The sequence below is a fragment of the Triturus cristatus genome, chromosome 2_1 (genome assembly GCF_964204655.1).
Source record: "Triturus cristatus chromosome 2_1, aTriCri1.1, whole genome shotgun sequence".
NCBI lineage: Eukaryota > Metazoa > Chordata > Amphibia > Caudata > Salamandridae > Triturus > Triturus cristatus.
This window is the reverse complement of record NC_140581.1, coordinates 871,524,187-871,542,479: the sequence shown is the minus strand read 5'-3', so window position 1 is coordinate 871,542,479 and position 18,293 is coordinate 871,524,187. Positions and strand designations below refer to the sequence as shown.

At 43.6% G+C, this 18,293-nt stretch overlaps 1 protein-coding gene across 1 annotated transcript in view; it reads left to right on the top strand.

Annotated features, from left to right (window-relative positions):
• TRPM3 (transient receptor potential cation channel subfamily M member 3) overlaps positions 1-18,293 on the top strand; it is a 1,363,437-nt gene that overhangs the window by 1,149,370 nt on the left and 195,774 nt on the right. Inside the window, exon 15 of the mRNA XM_085633017.1 lies at positions 15,513-15,802. Within this exon, the coding sequence (XP_085489143.1) occupies positions 15,513-15,802 (290 nt within the window). The remainder of the gene's footprint in view (positions 1-15,512; positions 15,803-18,293) is intronic.

The following is an 18,293-nucleotide window of genomic DNA, read 5'->3' as shown; positions in this document are numbered from 1 at the left end:
CTACTAGATGTGAAAATTGAAAAGCAAAGAAATTGAGATGACTCCAAAACTGTGACAAAAGGAAAGTCAGAAGCGTGGCCAGTAACCTCAGTTGAATCGCTCTGTAGGCAACAGAGGCTTTGTATCAAAGTCGAAAGGCAGGTGCAGTTTCACGCCACAAATGCTACAGCCTAGGGGTGGCTGCTGTAGGTTGGTCTGCTATAAAGCAATGCTGGAGATATTAGAGCTATTAATAAATTCATTTTAAATGGGTTTATTGATTGAACGTTTCATCGGGCGTTAAATATGCCAAGTCATATATCTGTCTACATGTGCAGCTGTACATATGTCCATATAATCCAACATCAAATGTTCAGGAACTCTCTTGGGATTTGACTGGTGTTAAAGTTACATAAGAAGCCGTCACGTGCAAGGCAGTTTTAAGTTCGGGTTCGCACAGCTAACTGTGATGAAAATGGTTGGAATGTTGGTGCCACAGAGGTTACATTTGCTGCTCCAGCCTAAAGCTGAGGAAAGACAAGTCCTTGCACCCGCGAGTGACCTACAGGATATGCAGTCACTATATGCTGTTTCATACATTTGCAAAGTGGTCTCAAGCTGTATTTTTAACCTCTTGCAGCTTTCAGCTTCCTCTTCATCATTAATGAGGAAATGAGGGAGGTATTCTGCTTTAACTGATTAATAGGTCTTACCTGTAAAATGCAAGGGCTTAGGGTGTGGCTTTGCCAATGCTTGTTTGTAAAACATCAGCTAAAAAATACCTTGAAATGGCCAACTGTGCTTTATAACGCATGCCGATGTACCTCCAGTGAACTTGGAATGTTTTTTCTTTATGAGGAAAAGAAAATCACTCAAAGGTTTGCACATGCATCATGATGTCATGATGGAGGAGTAAGCATCATACCACACAAGTGCAGTGGCGTAGGAAGGGGGTTGCGGTGGGAGCGGGCCGCCCCGGGTGTCATCACTGAGGGGGGTGACAAAATGGCACTGAGAGGGGTGACAAAATGGCCAGCCCTGCCAAGTACCAAGCATCAGGCGCACTGAAATGGAAAGTCACGCATGATATACATAGCGCTTGCCTGGTCTGTCAAGCAGCAGCGCTGCTAATTCTCAATACTGACAGTGAAAATAAAACTGGTGCTGCGGCCGAGGCATGCGCGCTGCCAGCTCCCAGTAGGCATGGGGTCTAGCTGAGTTGAGCTGCTACAATGTAACAACAGCCAGGATTCCACAACACCGCTGCAGTTCAGGCGAAGTTGTCGGAGGCTGTCTGCGCCAATGACAGCGCTGCTCGCACTGCGCAGTAAACATTTAAAATCAGCAATGTTGATCCCTGCGTCCGGACAGACCCAGTCCCAACTGTACGACCGCGGCAGCCGCTGGAGCCCAGAGCACACTGCTGGGGCCCAATTTTCTTGTATCCATTTATCTCAAGAACCCACTCTGGTCGTCTGAACCTTTTTACTTGCCTAATAGCGTGGAGGGAGCAAATACAATTAGCAAAGAATACTTCCCGCAATTTGACATAATGGAAGACTCGGAAGCCAATTGCTATTTCTATCGGGATTTTATTATCAGAAAGAACATCTGCAGATACAAGCACCTTAACACAAGGCTCAGCAAGTAAATGGGTACTAATACAAATGCCACTCTACGAAGAATCCGCATACGACTAAATATGAACAAAAGTACAGCTTCTAAAAGCATGAGGTAGATAACTACCAAGCTAATGTCGATATTAGGAATCATTAAACCAAAGCATTTCTGTCCCTACTCTATGCTGGATGACGTCCCTGCTTAACATTCTCTGAAGACCCAAGAAATCATGAAAAGGTGTCAGAAGTGAACTTCCTAAGAAGTCTTCACTTGGAGAGCTTGATCTAAAACGCTCCTTCTAGCTCCTCGCCTACCTCTCTCTCTGCTCTGGGCTACTCTCTTCTGCTCGGGCTGTCCTACTCTCAACTGCTCAACCCTCGGGCGCTGTCCCTAATACGAAACCCCAAAACATAGAACACGCCCTCTGGCACACCTCCTCGACCAGGTCTTCTTCCAGTGATTTTCCATTCGGCTCCGTCCATCTTCCATCGTCCATCAGCTTGGCCTTGAGTCCCAGACACCGTCGGCACGAGGAGTTGCGATTGGCACATTCCAATGCACTCCCATGTCTGGCTTTCTCCATAATTCAACTGTTAGACAAAGACCTTTTTACTAACGAACCAACTGTCCTTGCACCTGCGGTGAGATCATGGGATGGAGAAATACTTCGGATCTTTTAACTTTGCAATTTACTACAGCCCAAAACCTCTACTAGAATAAATCACATGCGGCCTAACGCATTCAGCTAACATAAGAAATACCAGGCCTTTCTCCTTAACGATATATGTGACTCCAGGCCTCTACTAGGTTAAACACACTATTAAATTACATTCTAACATTAGTGCTTTTACTTTCACATACGTGGATAAATGACATACATGAATTAATTCAATCGAGTTACACGTTTAGTCTAATACATTGCACTAAACAGAAACTTATTGTTATACATTTTACTGAATATATCCATTATACATTGTCGCGTCCCCTAACGCTTTTACATGACGATGTAGCTAAAACATTTCTAAATACGTGCAAACAGAGATAACTAAAGATACACTCATTATATGCGGGTGCCAACTAACGGTGAATATGATGCACCCCTACAATTTTCAAACTTTTAAGCGCTACATCAACACCACTGTGCTCACTGCTGTAGCCGAGACTCTGAAAATGTTTCATGCCTGGGCGGCGTGTTTGCCGCGAGAGTCATTGAGGCTACGAGGCGGCCTGTAAACCGAATTGCTGCTCGTCAAAAAGCAAGTGTGTCTGTCTGTCAGTGCCCAGCCTGGCTAGTGTGCATAATCCGACTCTCACTCTGCTGCTAAATTTGGTTTATAAATTATAATTAATATTACAATTAGCAGTTTCGCGCACGGTTAATCAGTTGCCTGCCCACAGCTGAAGTGTAGTTTTCAACGACGAGGCGCTGCGTGACATAGCCATTTTGGGCCAGTCAGGTGACTGTCTATGGTGGCAGGCCGTCCGATTCCAAATAAACATTACTTTCAGATCCACAGCCAGCGGCGTCACTTAAGTCAGCAGAGCCTTGTGTAGCTCTCTGTGACAGCCTGCTGGTGGGGTGATCAGAGGGCCGGGCAGGTGGCGTTGCGCCGACCCGGATGCGGCGGACCGCCCAGGGTATAATAATTTATTTTTATGGTGAGTCAGTCGAGTACTACTCCTTTTTGATATAATTATAGCGCCCTGGCTCCCGGGTGTGACCTGTGTGTCAGCCTGAGGCTTGCCGATCAATGATGTCTGGTGCCGATCTGTGGGGTTCGCTTATCAGCTGTGTTGACTGAGACTGTTAATTTTAATTTAGGCAGCCCATCTGTGCTGTGGGGCAGGTAGTTATGTTCCGGCCGGCGGTGCTGAATTAGGATAATCATGATTTTAATTAGGGTTGAAGGTAGTTTTTCAAAATAATACAACAGTACCCTGGCTGTTGGCTGTGACTGACTGTGTGCCTGTCAGCCTGAGGCCTGGTCAGTGCCTGACTGACTGCGGCAGCGTCCGCGAGTCAGCTGACTGTGTTAAGACTCTTCATTTTAGTGCCCTTCCATTTCTGTGGCTTTGCAGTAGTTTGATCTTCTTAGAGTTTCTCCGTGCTAAAATGGGGATAATTTGTGATATTTATATGTTTCCTTCCTCTTTGTTGCTTGATTTTGTTCGGGAGAAAGTGTCACTCATAGTCGTTGAAATGTCACTCATAATTTTACTGAGATTATGAAATTGTCCCTCATACAAATATGAAACCTTGGCAGAAATGAATGGGAAAAATATGTGTAACTTTCTTTTTTCCCCTTATTTTAATAATTTCAATGTGGGCGGGGGTACCACCTGACCTTGCTACGCCATTTTGGCTCTCCCTTTGTCAGATTAATATACCTTTTAAAAAAGCCCGTTATTCCTTCTTGAATAATAAAAATTAAATTAGCAAAAGTTAGTGTGCAAGCAATAAAATATAGATGCTAGTGGATTGGTGCTTTAAGGAAGTAAATACAAAGTGCAGAGGGGAAGAAAAAGGTGGGGTACCACAGTGAGGAGCAAGCGACTAGGAAGGAACCTGTAGCTGCCAGGTTCTCACATAGAAAAATTAAAAGCAGAGTGTGTGAGCGAAGGTATGGCAGAGAGGAGTATAAGAGTGGAGCTGCTAGGCCCTTACAAAGAAAGAAATTCAAATCGGAAATGGGAGGTTCAGGGTTGCAACAGCGTGGAGAGTGTGGCCCAGCAGCAGCGTATTGCTGCCAGGTTTTCGCAAATAAAAGAAAAACATTAAAAGAAAAATTAAAATAAGGTTGGTAGGGGCGTAGGATCACTAGTTGATATGAGGTGGGACGGAGTTGTTGTGGCCAAGAAGGGTTATGATCAGACAAGAGGGGGAGAACAATGAAAGAGAAGCACTCCTATGGAACGCATGTCAGGAATGATAGAAATCATCTAGTCAATGGGATGGCAAAAGGTTGGGCTTCTGGGGAGGGGCAAATACAAGAAGAGGAAGGAAAGTCAACAAATAAGATACAAGCAAATGAGACTGGCAAGAAAGTCAGCCAATTATAAGCAATGGGACGTCCTAAACAAGACTCTGTGTATTGTAACATAGAAAATAGGTTAACGATAACAGAAAACTAAAGCTGCTACTAGGCAAGATCTAGAAACACTGGCAGAAATCAATCATGTTAAGAGCAAAGATTTGTCTGTTTTAAAAAAAATGAAACCAAATATTTATTTGATTTGTGGATAAGGCTGTGTATACATTTACATAAAAAGCGTTCGACTTAAAATGTTATCACTTTAAGACATTTCTAAGCTCAATAACTCATTTATGTATATAAAGCATAACAATTTTCTAGAAATGAAATCTAAATTATTTAAATTTAACCATTCTATGTGATTTTATTTATTTTATTTGTATAGTGTATGTGAAGCCTATTCAGGGCTCTAATGAAGAATTATATATATGCCAACCTTGGCTGTGAAAGGGATCCATGTGACATCACTTCTTGTGACGTCACTGCACATTAAGTATACTAATTACTTTTTTAGGACTTCTGTATTAAGTGCAACACATTCTTAAAGGAAAGTGGCCTATGGGTGGAAGCTTCTGTGGGCAATAGCTTGTAATTAGTATTTTTTTTAAAGAAAGATTATAAACAAAGTAATGCTCTTCCGGCATTCGCAATCATTCTTCCATTCAGTCGTCCATGTTGTAGTATGTGTTAAAACACATTTTGCAGTTTCTCGAAAGTGCTAACCTGCCAGTGATACAGCTTCTTTGAGCAAAGAGCTAGGGTGACAAATGCCAGGTTGTGGATCAATTCTTTCGGAGAGATTTGCAAAATGGCATTGTTTGGTTGGAGAAAGGTAGACCCCACATGTGTGTCCATTGCAAAATAGCACTTTAAACAGGTCAGCATCTGGTGACTTCCTACCAGTGGCAGGTTTCATGGATTAGCCGTGTGATTAAGGAACGCCAGTCATTGTTTGTAGTAGGCTTAATCCATGATACAGGGTGCTAGAAGTATTGCAATTGGCAGCCAGCAAAGGGGTCAGCAATGAGAATATGTGCTCTTGCCTGTGAACATTGAAGAAATCATCATCATCATCATAAACTTTATTTCGGCCACAAAGGCCATAAAAGTGCCCTAAAATTGGACAAAATACAAAATACAATTCTAAAATACATCAAAGTCGAATCTCAATTGTACATAAAATAATATAAAAAATTACCAGAATTACAGGGATATATTTGAGCTTAGTAATGAATTGCAAAATTTCCTACGTTTGATCCACATAGCATTTAAAAAACGTGAAACTGCAAAGACAATTGGAGGATGGGTGTCATATTTCAGAACTCTTAAGGCTTTTTCACACTCTCTAAATCCCAAGTTTCTACAGATAGGTTTTACCCAGCGTTTCCTTTGCAGGTGATACATTGGGCAGAAGAAGAAAACATGTTTTTCATCCTCCATTCTATATCCACAGGCAGGGCAAGCAATGATTTTGTTGGGGTCCCAACTTGAGGTAAAGGACCTGAGCGGTAGACTGCCTATTCTCCACTGGAAGTACAACTTCCTAGCAACAGCAGGAAAGATCAGATCTAAAAATACCTCCCTCCTGTAATTGACTTTAATCTGAAGAAACTGGGCAGTCAACCTGCCAACACCAGAGTTCACATGCAGGCTCAGAAGGTGGAAATGTCTGAACTGCTCAGCCAATTTAGCCTTAGAAACAGCCAAGCATGAAACCTCCGGAGAACCCCATAGATCTGGAAGGCCGATCTTGACATAAGTGTCCCTGACGTACTTTAACCAAGGAATATTCTTGCTATTAATTTGGGGCCAGACCCCCTTAAATTCTTCTCGGTAGGAGCCCAACTCCGGATTAGACCAGAGTCTCTTCCAGTAGGTCACTGGCCGCAACGCCACCACCTCCTCCATGGGTAACAACCCCAGATCAAACCTAATAGGTACCAGCGGGGTACTAGGGGGCAAACCCAGCAAATTTCTCATAAAGGAGTTTTCAGTCCTTATTAAGCTCTGGATCTTGGAATGTCCCCATAGTTCTGCTCCATAAGTAGAAGCTGCTCTTGCTTGAGTTTTGAAAATTTCTATTACTGGTGCTACAGGCTTGAAAACCGATCCTCTAAAGAATTTAGACATTCCTCCTGTAATTTGGGTCAGCTTTAGTGCGGAATTAGCAACTTGTCCCCCCATCCAAGATCTTCTTCGAGAGTAATCCCCAAATATCCAAACGTCTTTACCCGCTCAAGGGGAATGCCATTCAACGCTGGGTTCGGGCGTGTATGCTTGGGGGGGTTGAGGATCATAAACTTCGTTTTCGCTAGGTTAATCTCCAGACCTCTTTCCCCACAGAAATCCACAAAACCATCTAAGATACGCTGGATACCAGTAGATGTTCGAGACAACAACACGGTGTCGTCAGCAAATATCAAAGCTGGTACCCTACCCATGGCGAGTCTTGGGATATCAGTGTCCTTAATGCCTTCCAGATGTTTAATAAGCCCATTAATATATAAACAGAATAGCGTGGGTGCTAGCACGCATCCTTGGCGGACTCCTCGGTTTACAGGGAAACGTTCAGACAACTCTCCATGTTTCCCACATCTGACCTGTGCCAAATTTTATGTGTGAAGACTTCTCAAGACATCCAAAAGATACAAAGGAACATTGAGTGCCTGGAGTACTCTCCACAGATTTTCTCGCGGCACCAGGTCAAATGCCTACCTCAGGTCAACAAAAATGAGGTAGAGGCTGCCACCCTCCAAACTCACAGTCTTCCAATAAAGGACCTGAAGTCGGAATATCTGATCGACAGTTGAGATGCCTTTTCTAAAACCCGCCTCCAGGATACTCAAGATGTTATTTTCTGCCTCCCACGTCTGAATTCTATCCAAGACAATACGTCCAAGTAGCTTTTGAGTGATATCAATTAGACTAATGAGCCTATAATTTGAAGGTTGTAAAGGGCATCCTTTTTTGTATATTGGCACGATCTCAGCGGCACGCCAGGTTTCTGGAGGTTCTGCACCAAATAAGATAGAGTTGAACAGGACACAAAGATACGGTACCCATACCTTGGGTTTCGACCGATAAAGATCGCCTGGGATTTTGTCCAGACCCGGCGCTTTGTTAGGTAACAACATGTGAATAGCAATTTCCACCTCCTTGGTCGTGATCACCGGAACATCCTCAGCTCGACACTCAGTGATGGAGGGGGGACAATTGTGGGTGATGTGTTGAAATTTGTGCTTAAATATAGGCCCCCAAAATGGTCTTCCCAAGCTGCTGGGGCTATGTTAGGGAATGTAGTAGTCACAGATTATTTTCTACCATTGCTAACAATAGCCCAAAAAGATTTAAAATCTTTATGCTGCAGAGTTAATCTTAGCTCCTCCCACTTATCATCCTCCCAAGACTTTCTTGCCCTTTTGATCTTTTGTTTATACTGTGCCCGTAGTGTTTTAATCCTTGCTTTATCCTTGGCCTTATTTGCTAGGATCAATTCACTCTTTGACTTCCGCCACTCGGCAGTATACCACAATTGGCTTTTAGCCAATTGAACCCTCGTACTCCCAACCGGACAAAACACCTCCAAAAGTTTTGAGGCGAGCTGTCTATGGATGTCTGCCGGCCTAGTTTCCCTCCCAATGGAAGTGCAATTTAGCCCTACTTCAGCCATTTCACTAAGGTGGGGCAAAACCAGTCTATAAGTTTCTGCCATTTCGTTTGGGCAGGCAAAGATACAAGGCCATCTTACTCTGCGTCTGTTGTTATGCAGGCTGAGCGGTTGTAATGTGGTAGAGGCCACAGTCTTGTATCAAAGGTAGGGACTAGGGGTGTTGTTATTTAGAGAGGTCCAGTGTACATACCCCATGTGACTAGTTACAAAAGAAGGGTACAAAGTTCCCCATGTACAGTGACAGAGAAGAGCAGGTAGGTGAATATCACAAGTGGTCAATACTGAAAGGATCAACCAGATGAAAGCAGGGGAAATTCTTTTAATTTGAACTAGTGCTCTCACACACCCAGCAAGCTAGGTGTCATGCTTCATCATATGAGCACTGCCCCTCGTCAAGTCGGCGCTGCAATCCTTGACGGGCTCCCGAAATCGGGGCTCTTTGTCGGGGATCTTTTGTTCCTGCCGAGGGTGCTTGGGGGTGAGGGGCCTAATAAGAGAAGATGTAGCAGAGAAGTGAAATTTAAAAAGGGTCAGTTGGTCCTACTTCAACTTTATTCCAAAGGTCAACTACCCTAATAAAAATGTGTAGAGTGGCTAATAGCTAGGATTAAGGTATCTAGGCAAGAGCTCTACTCTATGTGATCAACATGTTTCTTGCCGCTGGAGTCAGGAGGATCAGGGCAATTCTTCAGGATCAAAATACTACTGTCTACAAAATTGTGGTAAGGTGATTACTACATACCACTACTTAGGGTTTGTTCCTGTTAGGAGAAAAAGAGAATGTTTATAACAATAAAATCAGATATTCACACTGTACAACGCTATTGATATAGTGTCAAGGGTGATCACCGTGCTCAGTCGTGCAACACGCAGTATCATTGTCTGGTGGTGTTCCGAACGCCATTCGGGAGTGCGGGGTAGGCGGGATAAATTAATATCCAAGGGTTGAAAGAAATAACTATGGAAGGAGAGCAGGACTCACCTACAAAGGTTGCTACTCATGTTAGCAACGGTGCTGGCGGTTAAAAGGAACCCAGTTGGGTCCTAAAGGAAGGGACAAGAAGTTGCCAGAACACCATTATGTTAGTATCTAAGTGTTGGAAAGAATAAACATAATAAAATGTGAAAATAATGAAAATCACAACATCTGTATTAACCAGAAGAGAGAGCCACCAATTGCGAAGTTTAAATTAAAATTAAAAAAGGCAGCCAGGCCGAGCCTCAGTCACCAGGCCCCGGCCTGATACATCAAGAGCTAATCCAAGGTCAAGTCAAGTGGCACTGGCCACGGTGCAACGGGTCCGTAGGGATAGACCGGAAGGTTCCGGTTGACAGTCGGCAGATGTAACTCTTTAAAAAGAGCAAGGCTAAACAATGTAGGGAGTTAAATCTGTACTCACCGACGTGAATGCACGTTCAGGAAAGTGACCTACCCAAACCGCCAGGAACCGGGGTGGTGGGTTCCGACGGGGATTGTGAGCAGATATGCATCAGTTCCGGGTACGTCATCGCGTGTGTGACGCGTCATGACGGTGCGCGTAAGGGGAATTGCAATCAAATAATTGGTCCCAGGTAAACGGGAGCATTGTCGTCGCTAGGTAACCCGGTGACGTATTTCTGGGCCAATGGAACTGCCTCGCTAACGAGTTGAGAGGCGTAAAACTAAAATATGCTGCCCACTTGGGTGTGACGTGTAAATTAAAAGAGCAAAAAGTCTCTTCATAGGTGTAGTGATGCGTCGTAGTTACTGAGTGACTACATGACGTCGTTTCTTGAGCTAATGGTGGCTCTTGATGATGGTGTGGCCAAGCGTCTAGTGCTATGTAACGCGACTGGTTTAGCAGTTAAGAGGACAAGAGACCAGAGTAATGTATGTGGTGGGAGTGCACATATACGGGAAGGTACGTCTCAGCGGTGATAATCATGCACTATGAAGTTGCCACCGGTCAATGCAATACTCCCGAATGGCGTCAGAAGTGAAACTCAATTTGTACTTTATTAAATTCATGACAGTTGTATATCGATCATGACGGTGGTAGCTCATGACATGAGGTTAGCACTTGGCTAGTGGGCCAGAGTTCACACTGGAATGGGTTCAGGCAAGACGAGTGTGTATTTCCAGTTATGAAATAGTGCTCCAAGGTATCTCATCATTGAGGCCATCAATATGACTGGAAAGTCTATGTACCCATCTTTGTTCAAGTCTGAATAGAGATGATTTGGATATCTGGGCATGGGATTCTAATATGACCCAATGTAGTGAGTCAGAAGTGTGTTGTGTCTCCATGAAATGTCTGTACAGTTTTGTCGTTGTCCTTTGGCAACGTATGTTGCTCCTGTGTTCAGTAATACGAGTTTTCACAGGACGCATGGTCATCCCTATGTACTGTAACTCACAGGGGCAAGTAATCAGATAAATACACTGTTTAGTGTTACAGTTCGTGTGTTTTAGTATGTTCCATTTGAAATTAGGTCTTAACATAATTTCTTTCGTGGCTGTTGTGAATCTACACACTGTACACGTACCGCAGGGAAAGTGTCCTTTGACCGGTGGGAGGCCCCACAAGGTGGTTTGTGATGGGGTAGTGTGCTTCCTTGGTCTTGTTTGAATCAAAATGTCTCTCAGGTTACTGGTTCTAGTATAGGCAAACCTGGGTGTGGGTATCTGCAGGTCGCCAGTGTTTAGAATTCCCCAATGTTTCAAGATGATTTTTTTAGTGGACGTGGAATTGGGTGTAAACGAAGTTACACACGTGATGATGTCCTCAGGTTGTTTATGATGTACTTCTAAAAGTGCCTCCCTTGGACAATTTAAGGCTCTCTTCATTGAGTTTGTTATTACCTTCTGTGGGTAGCCTCTAGTCTTAAGGTTGTGAGCTAAAGAGGAGGCTTCTAGTTTGTAGTCATTCGTGGAGGTACAATTGCGCCTGATACGTAGGAATTGTCCCACGGGAAGGTTATCTTTGAGCGCTTTGGGATGATGGCTCTGGTACAGGAGAAGGCTATTCCGATCTGTGGATTTTTTATAGAGGCTAGTAGACAGTTGTTCGCCTGATAGTTTGATGTTCAGATCGAGGAAGGCAATGTGTGTGTCTGAAATGGTGTGAGAGAATTTCAGAAAAGGATTTTGTTGATTAATCCACTGAACAAATCTGTTGCAAGTGTCGATTGGGCCATGCCAAAAAATCAAAATATCATCAATAAACCTCTTCCAAAAAATAAGGTGTTGTTGGAACGGGTTGTGTGCAGTGTTGATGACTTCTTTCTCAAATGTTGCCATATAAAGGCAGGCTAGGCTCGGCGCAAAGGTGCTGCCCATCGATGTGCCTTGGCATTGATGGTATAGTTGTCCATTATACTCAAAGAAGTTCTCAGTTAGGGCTAGGGACGCACACTCCATGATGAATGTGACTGGTGTAGGTGAATTCCACTCTAATGCGTTCAACGCTGTTTCAACCACTGTCAATGTATCTCCTTGAGGGATGTTAGTATATAACGCCTCAACGTCAAGTGTGATAAGGAGGTCGATACCGGATGAATCTTCTATAGAGTCTATGATTCTTAGGACATCAGTAGTATCCCTGATGAAGGACGGGATATCTCTCACTAAAGGCTGTAGGAAATGGTCTACGAATTTGGAAAGTGGTTCCAGAATCGAGCCAATCCCCGACACTATAGGGCGCCCAGGGACCGGTGTCGTGCCTTTGTGTATCTTAGGTAGAGTGTAAAAATAGGGTGTCCTTGGCTCTGTGGCAATCAGATAATCTGCCTCTTTTTTGTTAATCCACCCATTTGTTAAAGCCTCGTTGACTAACATGGAAATGGTGTTAGATAGGCGAGGGGTGGGATCAGTGGCGATGGGGGCATAGTAACGGTTGTTATTCAGTTGTCGTTTACATTCCCCATCATAATCAACAATTGACTGTATGACAGTTGCTCCGCCTTTGTCGGCTTGTTTAATGATTATTGAATCATCTCTTGCGAGAGCATTAGCTGTTTCTGTTTCAGATTTAGACAGATTGTAAAACGGTCTAGGGGACGGTAATGCTGCCAGATGCCACAGTATCATAGCTGGTCAGTCCCCAACTTCCTGGTTTTAATATCATAGCCAAAGCGTTATGATCGCTGTCATCTCGGTCTATCACCCTAAAGTCAAGCACCTTATCCCAAGATCTTGTTTCGATGAGAATATAATCTATAATAGAAGTTTGCCCCACTCTATTAAAGGTAGCTTGTCCAGGTCTATCGGATTTAAATCTACCATTACATGCCCTTAAGGATAAGGAAAGAGTGAAAGCAATGATCTGTAGCACCAATGGGGTCCAGGCTTTAACCAGGGGAATCAAGGGATCAGGAATATTCCAATGTGCATTTTCCACAGTTGGATCATCTAAGTTCAACATGCTGAGTGGTTCATATTGACAATTGAAATCACCGCCCACTATCACAGAGTACTCTGGGTCCAAGGTCAGAATGTAGTCATTCAAAAGTAATATAACCTTGGATTCCCAGCCACTCGGGGAGGGTCTAGAGTAAACATTCAAAAGGGCTAGATGTTTATTCCCGGGCAGATCAAGTAGAACACATTGAATATCATGTGAACTAGTTTGGAGCTGTCTTGCTGTAAAACCCAGATGCAAGGCCACCCCGGTGCTAAGGCCCCCTGAGGGTCTCCCCCTACCACTAGTTATTGCAAGTGTTTTATAGGACACAAAACCATCCCGTTGGAAATTTTCCAGAGCCCATGTCTCTTGCATTAGACAGATATGAAAGGTGTCTATAAAGTTGCCCCAATCTTCACAGATCAGTTTACTCTTAAGGCCTGCCACATTCCAAGAGAGTAGATTGATATTCATCTTGGGCTCCCCTATAGCAGCAGTCAAATCACTGGCAAGCCTGTTTGTAGCTGGGGGGATAGTCACCCTACCCAGGCTTCCCTGCTTACATTCATTCAATCAATCAGAACAGCTGTTTTGAACATGAATGATGGTCATCCAGGGATGCGCAGTCTTGACAAGAATGTGGCGCACCCCTGTGTTTTCCCTTGCACCGGCGCTAAAAAAGCATCAAAGCGCCAGCGCAGGCACCCTTGCACTATTGTGCAAGGGTGCCTGCTTTACAGGGTTGATTGTGTTTGTGCAGGAAGGGAACCATCTGGACACCCAGGTTGCAGACTTTTACAATAGGGGAAAGGGGAGTTCCTAATGTCGCAGACCAAGTCATGAGGAGGGGATCTGAGTTTACAAGGTCCATGATTAGTGTTGGCAGGCAAGTGCCGGCCTCAATGGAGAAGGTCACCACCTGCTAGATGTTACACAATTTATATAACCTAAAATTGTTCTCAAATCCTGGTAATGTGATACAAAGCAGGTAGCCTTAAATTAAAGGCAATGTGAAAATTAATTAAGCAGTGCATACACAGCAGAAAAGGTCACACAAAACACAATAAAACTCCACAGCCACTTTTAAAATGAAGAGAAAAATGAGTAAAAAAATTACAAGAACCCAAGAAGGGGAACAGGAGATATGATTTTTTTTACAAGTTTAAAGAGAAAATAGCACCAGAAAGCACAAAGCGCCAATGATAGTCTATGAAAGTGGTAGGCCAGGATCTATTTAGGATTTGAGGCCGACCCCAATGAAGCCCGGTTCGAATAGACCAAGTGGATCGGTCCCAGAGAAAGTCTGGAAGTTCAAAAGTTTAAACAGCTCCAATGCAGAAAGAGACGTGGTCAGTTTTCAGAAGAAAAATCCTCCTCACGTGGTCTTTCAGAGAAATTGTAGCAGCCGATGTGGAACAGAAGACTGGCTACCTCAAGCAGGTTGTACCCTCTGGAGTCCCAAAACAGACCTGGGGCTTAGTCATTTTTCAGAGGTGGGGGGACCATTGAGAGTGACAAAGTTGAAATTCTCTCTGTTTCTGTGGAAGTGCTTGTCAAAAACCGTTGTTTCCAGCAAATTGTAGCAGATCCCACTCAGGCTCTGGAAGAAAAGTTTTCAAGAGTTTCTAAACTTTCTTTTGGTGCCCAAACAACCACATGTACACTTGCAACACCCCCTGGGGACCACTTCGAGATTCTCAGGGTGTCAGGAAGAGGATAACAGCAAAATCCAGTCCCAGTCCAGTTGCCAATGGTTAGCTGGGCATTTCTAGAAAACAGCCTCTTTTAGCTTTTTGTGTCCCTCTAGCCATGCAGGTGGTCAGCTAACTCACCCTTGGATTCCACTTCTTTGTCCTGGGTCCAAGAAGAAGCAGATCCAGTACTTCAGGGCTCCTTTCAGATCACAGTCAGCAGGTCCAGTTGTATTCTTCAGGCTTTTGCTGATCTTTTGCAGGTCCTGAAACATTATAAGGATGATACCTTGCAGAGACACATTTACGATTGGCACTAACTAGTAGGTGGGGGTTGCCTCCTGTGCACCTCCTAACCAATTGGGTTAAAGTTCTTGAGGACAACCCATTGCACTTTTTTAGTAGTTACTGTTTGCCTTACTGAAATTAGGCCCAAAATATCATGTGCCAGGTTAATGCCAAGATGGCCAAAGTCTTCAGCCACACTTAACTTTGGCTCTGAAGCTTTTGGGGAGTATTGGAGTGTCATAGTGAAATCACCAGTGTCCTCCCATATCTAACACTAAAATCCAGGTTGAAACAGGTTCTGGACTCACAGCAAAACAGGAGACACGGTCTGGGAAAACAAAGCAGGCTCCTTCAGCGACCAAACAAGAGATCCACAATAATTGTTATCTAGTCCTGTTTGATCCTTTTTAAAAGTGAAAACGTTTTTGATTGTGCCTCAGAGAGACCTGTCAGGCAAGATTTGACACTATTCTGCCAATAGGATGAGTACGAACATTGTCAGTATGAAGCTACACAGCTGTCTCCATCCCACCCCCAGACCTGCAAGTAACACCATCTGGCCTTCAGAAGATTCTTTACTATCCACCTCTATCTCAAGGTCTTCTATTTCTAGGCCTGTTATCCTGCGTTTTCTGTATGCAGTAATTATACTTAATTGTATAGTTCAAGAAAAGCATTAGTGAAGCTGTGATAAAGCAAATTCACATTTGTAATTTTTATTTAAAAACATTGGTCAATCTATATTATCTAATAGCAAAGCTGTTTACTCATAAATGCTGAATTAATTGTGCACTGTTATTTTTGAGTATTTAGGGCTTTCCTAAAAACTGACTGTTTACACATTTTGCAGGAGGATATCACTTTATTGAGAGGAAGGAAGACAACGACGAAAAGAGAAGAAGAAGTGGACATTGATTTGGATGACCCTGAGATAAACCATTTCCCCTTCCCCTTTCATGAATTGATGGTCTGGGCTGTCTTGATGAAACGCCAGAAGATGGCATTATTTTTCTGGCAACATGGAGAGGAGGCCATGGCAAAAGCCCTTGTTGCCTGTAAACTATGCAAAGCCATGGCCCATGAGGCGTCGGAGAATGACATGGTGGATGATATATCGCAGGAGCTGAACTATAACTCCAGGTTTACTTACTCTCATATATTTAATTATAGTAGCAAACTATATATATTTATATAGTACAACCGTGTATTTTAAAATAATGCAACGATGAAATGGACTACAATCTAGTCATCTAGCCAATAGGAAATCCACTGTGATTTATCTTTAATGTACCGAACCATATCACTGAATGCAATGACGGGTGAATAAGCACACTGAGCTCTCCTCAGTGATGGTGATGTACCCTTTCTATTCACCCAACAGAAATAATGCATGTGTTCGTAAAGCCAGACCAACAATTTACTCACACATAGACGTTCACATCACATATCATTCATTATTTCTCTTATTATCCTTCTCAAAAAGCCAACCCTTTTCGTGATTTAACCAAGCTCCCCATGAGCCCCTGATTAAATGATCACCCCTCTCCCCAACACATAATCAAGACCACTGTAGGGATGCTAATAGGTGCTGTGGCTCCCTCATATTATGTTACTATATAATAGTGGTTTAGGATTATTCTTGACTGCATAGTTTAATCCTATCACACTGCCATATTGCATTACTACTACATGTTTGCTATGGTTTGAATTATCTTACAAAACTCCTGTAATGCCCCATCTCTGCCAATGGTCACTGCCTCCAGTTCCAACTCCTTGGCTGCCTTGAACTGCCCTATAACCTCACCTGGTCACAGTTCTGTAGCACATCTCTTTCAGGCTCCGATCCTAGTCTCTCGTGCTCCCTTTCCTTTTTATCCATACCATTGTGTTTAACTATATTGAACAAGTTGTGTGCACAATTACTCTGAATCTGCAGTTGTGTGTGGAACAAGGTGACAGGAGCACTGCACTCAACACACAACCAGAATTCCTGAACAGCTGCATACACTTTCACAAACTCACCAGACAACTATGCTCTGCCTTATTCTCACTTGCACAAATTCCCAGCATCCACAAAAGCAAAACTGGAGGTTGCTCATTCTCCTACATCTCACTCAAGACATGGAACAACCTACCTCAACACATCAGAGCCCCCTCCTCACTTCTTGATTTCTCCAAGAATCTGAAGACCTCGCTCTTCATATAAGCACGTTTGGGACCACACAACTACAAACCTGCCCAAGCGCTTGGATACCCTCTTGGGTGATTAGTGCACTATACAAATCAACATAACATTACATAACATCCTTTTGATGGGGTGGAGTCACTGAGTGCTTGACAATAAATGTTACCATTTGAATTAGAAAACATTCCAAAAGGCTGCTATGCTTCCTTCAGAAGGGACGCAGGGTCTGCTGTCATCTATGTGTACAAATGATCTTTCAGTGGAGACAATCATTCTTTTTAGCTTGGCATAGCTATTGTAATTTATTTATTTTGCACAGGTAAGTGAAGAAAATACTTCCCAAGGTAAGACAAACAGTGCTTAGTATGTAAATGAGTGCCGGTGCCCAAAGCTCTGCTCAGAAGGCAGGTGCTAATAAATGTCCACACACCGACGACAAAGGCTGTGTATTCTTGATTTCCTACCTTTGTAATCCACCACCAGGCACGCCTTTCCCTTTATCTCACTCTTGCAGGTTCCTGCTTTCTCCCTTTCTGACACATTTTCAGGCTTTCCCTCCCTCCTCCTTACTTGTTTGTGTTTTTCCCTCTCTTTCTCTCCTTAAATGTCTGATGAGGAAAAATAAGTGTTGGTCTCCAAAAATGAGAGTGGGTGGACCCCACCTTCAACCACCAGCTCAAATTCAGCACTGAAGATAAATCCCCCGTAATGAAGAAAAATAAATGAATAGTTCCTCTACTTTCAAGTCTAAGTTGAGCACCCTCTGACTAGTTTTAAAAGATCTTTGCAATCCAGCCGCTAAAAATTAGCCTTAAAGTTTGCAAGAGGTGGTGCCGACTCTCAACAGTGTTCATGCATGATAAACCCAATATATGGTTCACATAGCAATCTAAGTCCAAAGTCAACAAAGCAGTCACTTCATTTGTCAGCTGTTCAGAGTATTGCTCAGAGGGCTAGCAAGTTCTAACTCAGGGCTAAGGTTAATCGCCTCCATTCCATGTCAGCAAAAACGTCCCCAACTTGGGGCCGCATTACAGGATGTCCAGAGCTTCGACACGGGTGATATCAGTGTCAGGATTATCATTTCCAGCTCAATCTCCCCTTCAAGTCCCATGCATCATGATTTGTCTTGCCCGGAATGGCAAATAACATGAAACACTACTGTGTCATTTTCCGCATGCACATCTCCATTCAGTTCCCAATAATGGCTTGCATTTGCCAGCCCCACTATGCAGGTGATAATTGGAAGCAGGGGTACTAAGCTGGTCACTCGGAGGGTGGTGGTTGTGGCAAGGAGGGCATCAAGAGTCAAGGCGACTCCTGTACGCTTCCACCGGTGTGTTAAAGGAGGTCGAGCCTATCACTTCCTCAGTCTGCAGTCCTTGTTCCATGCTGCCTGCGATGTTCTCAAACCTGGGAATTGGGGTTGCAGGAAAACTGGTTAAC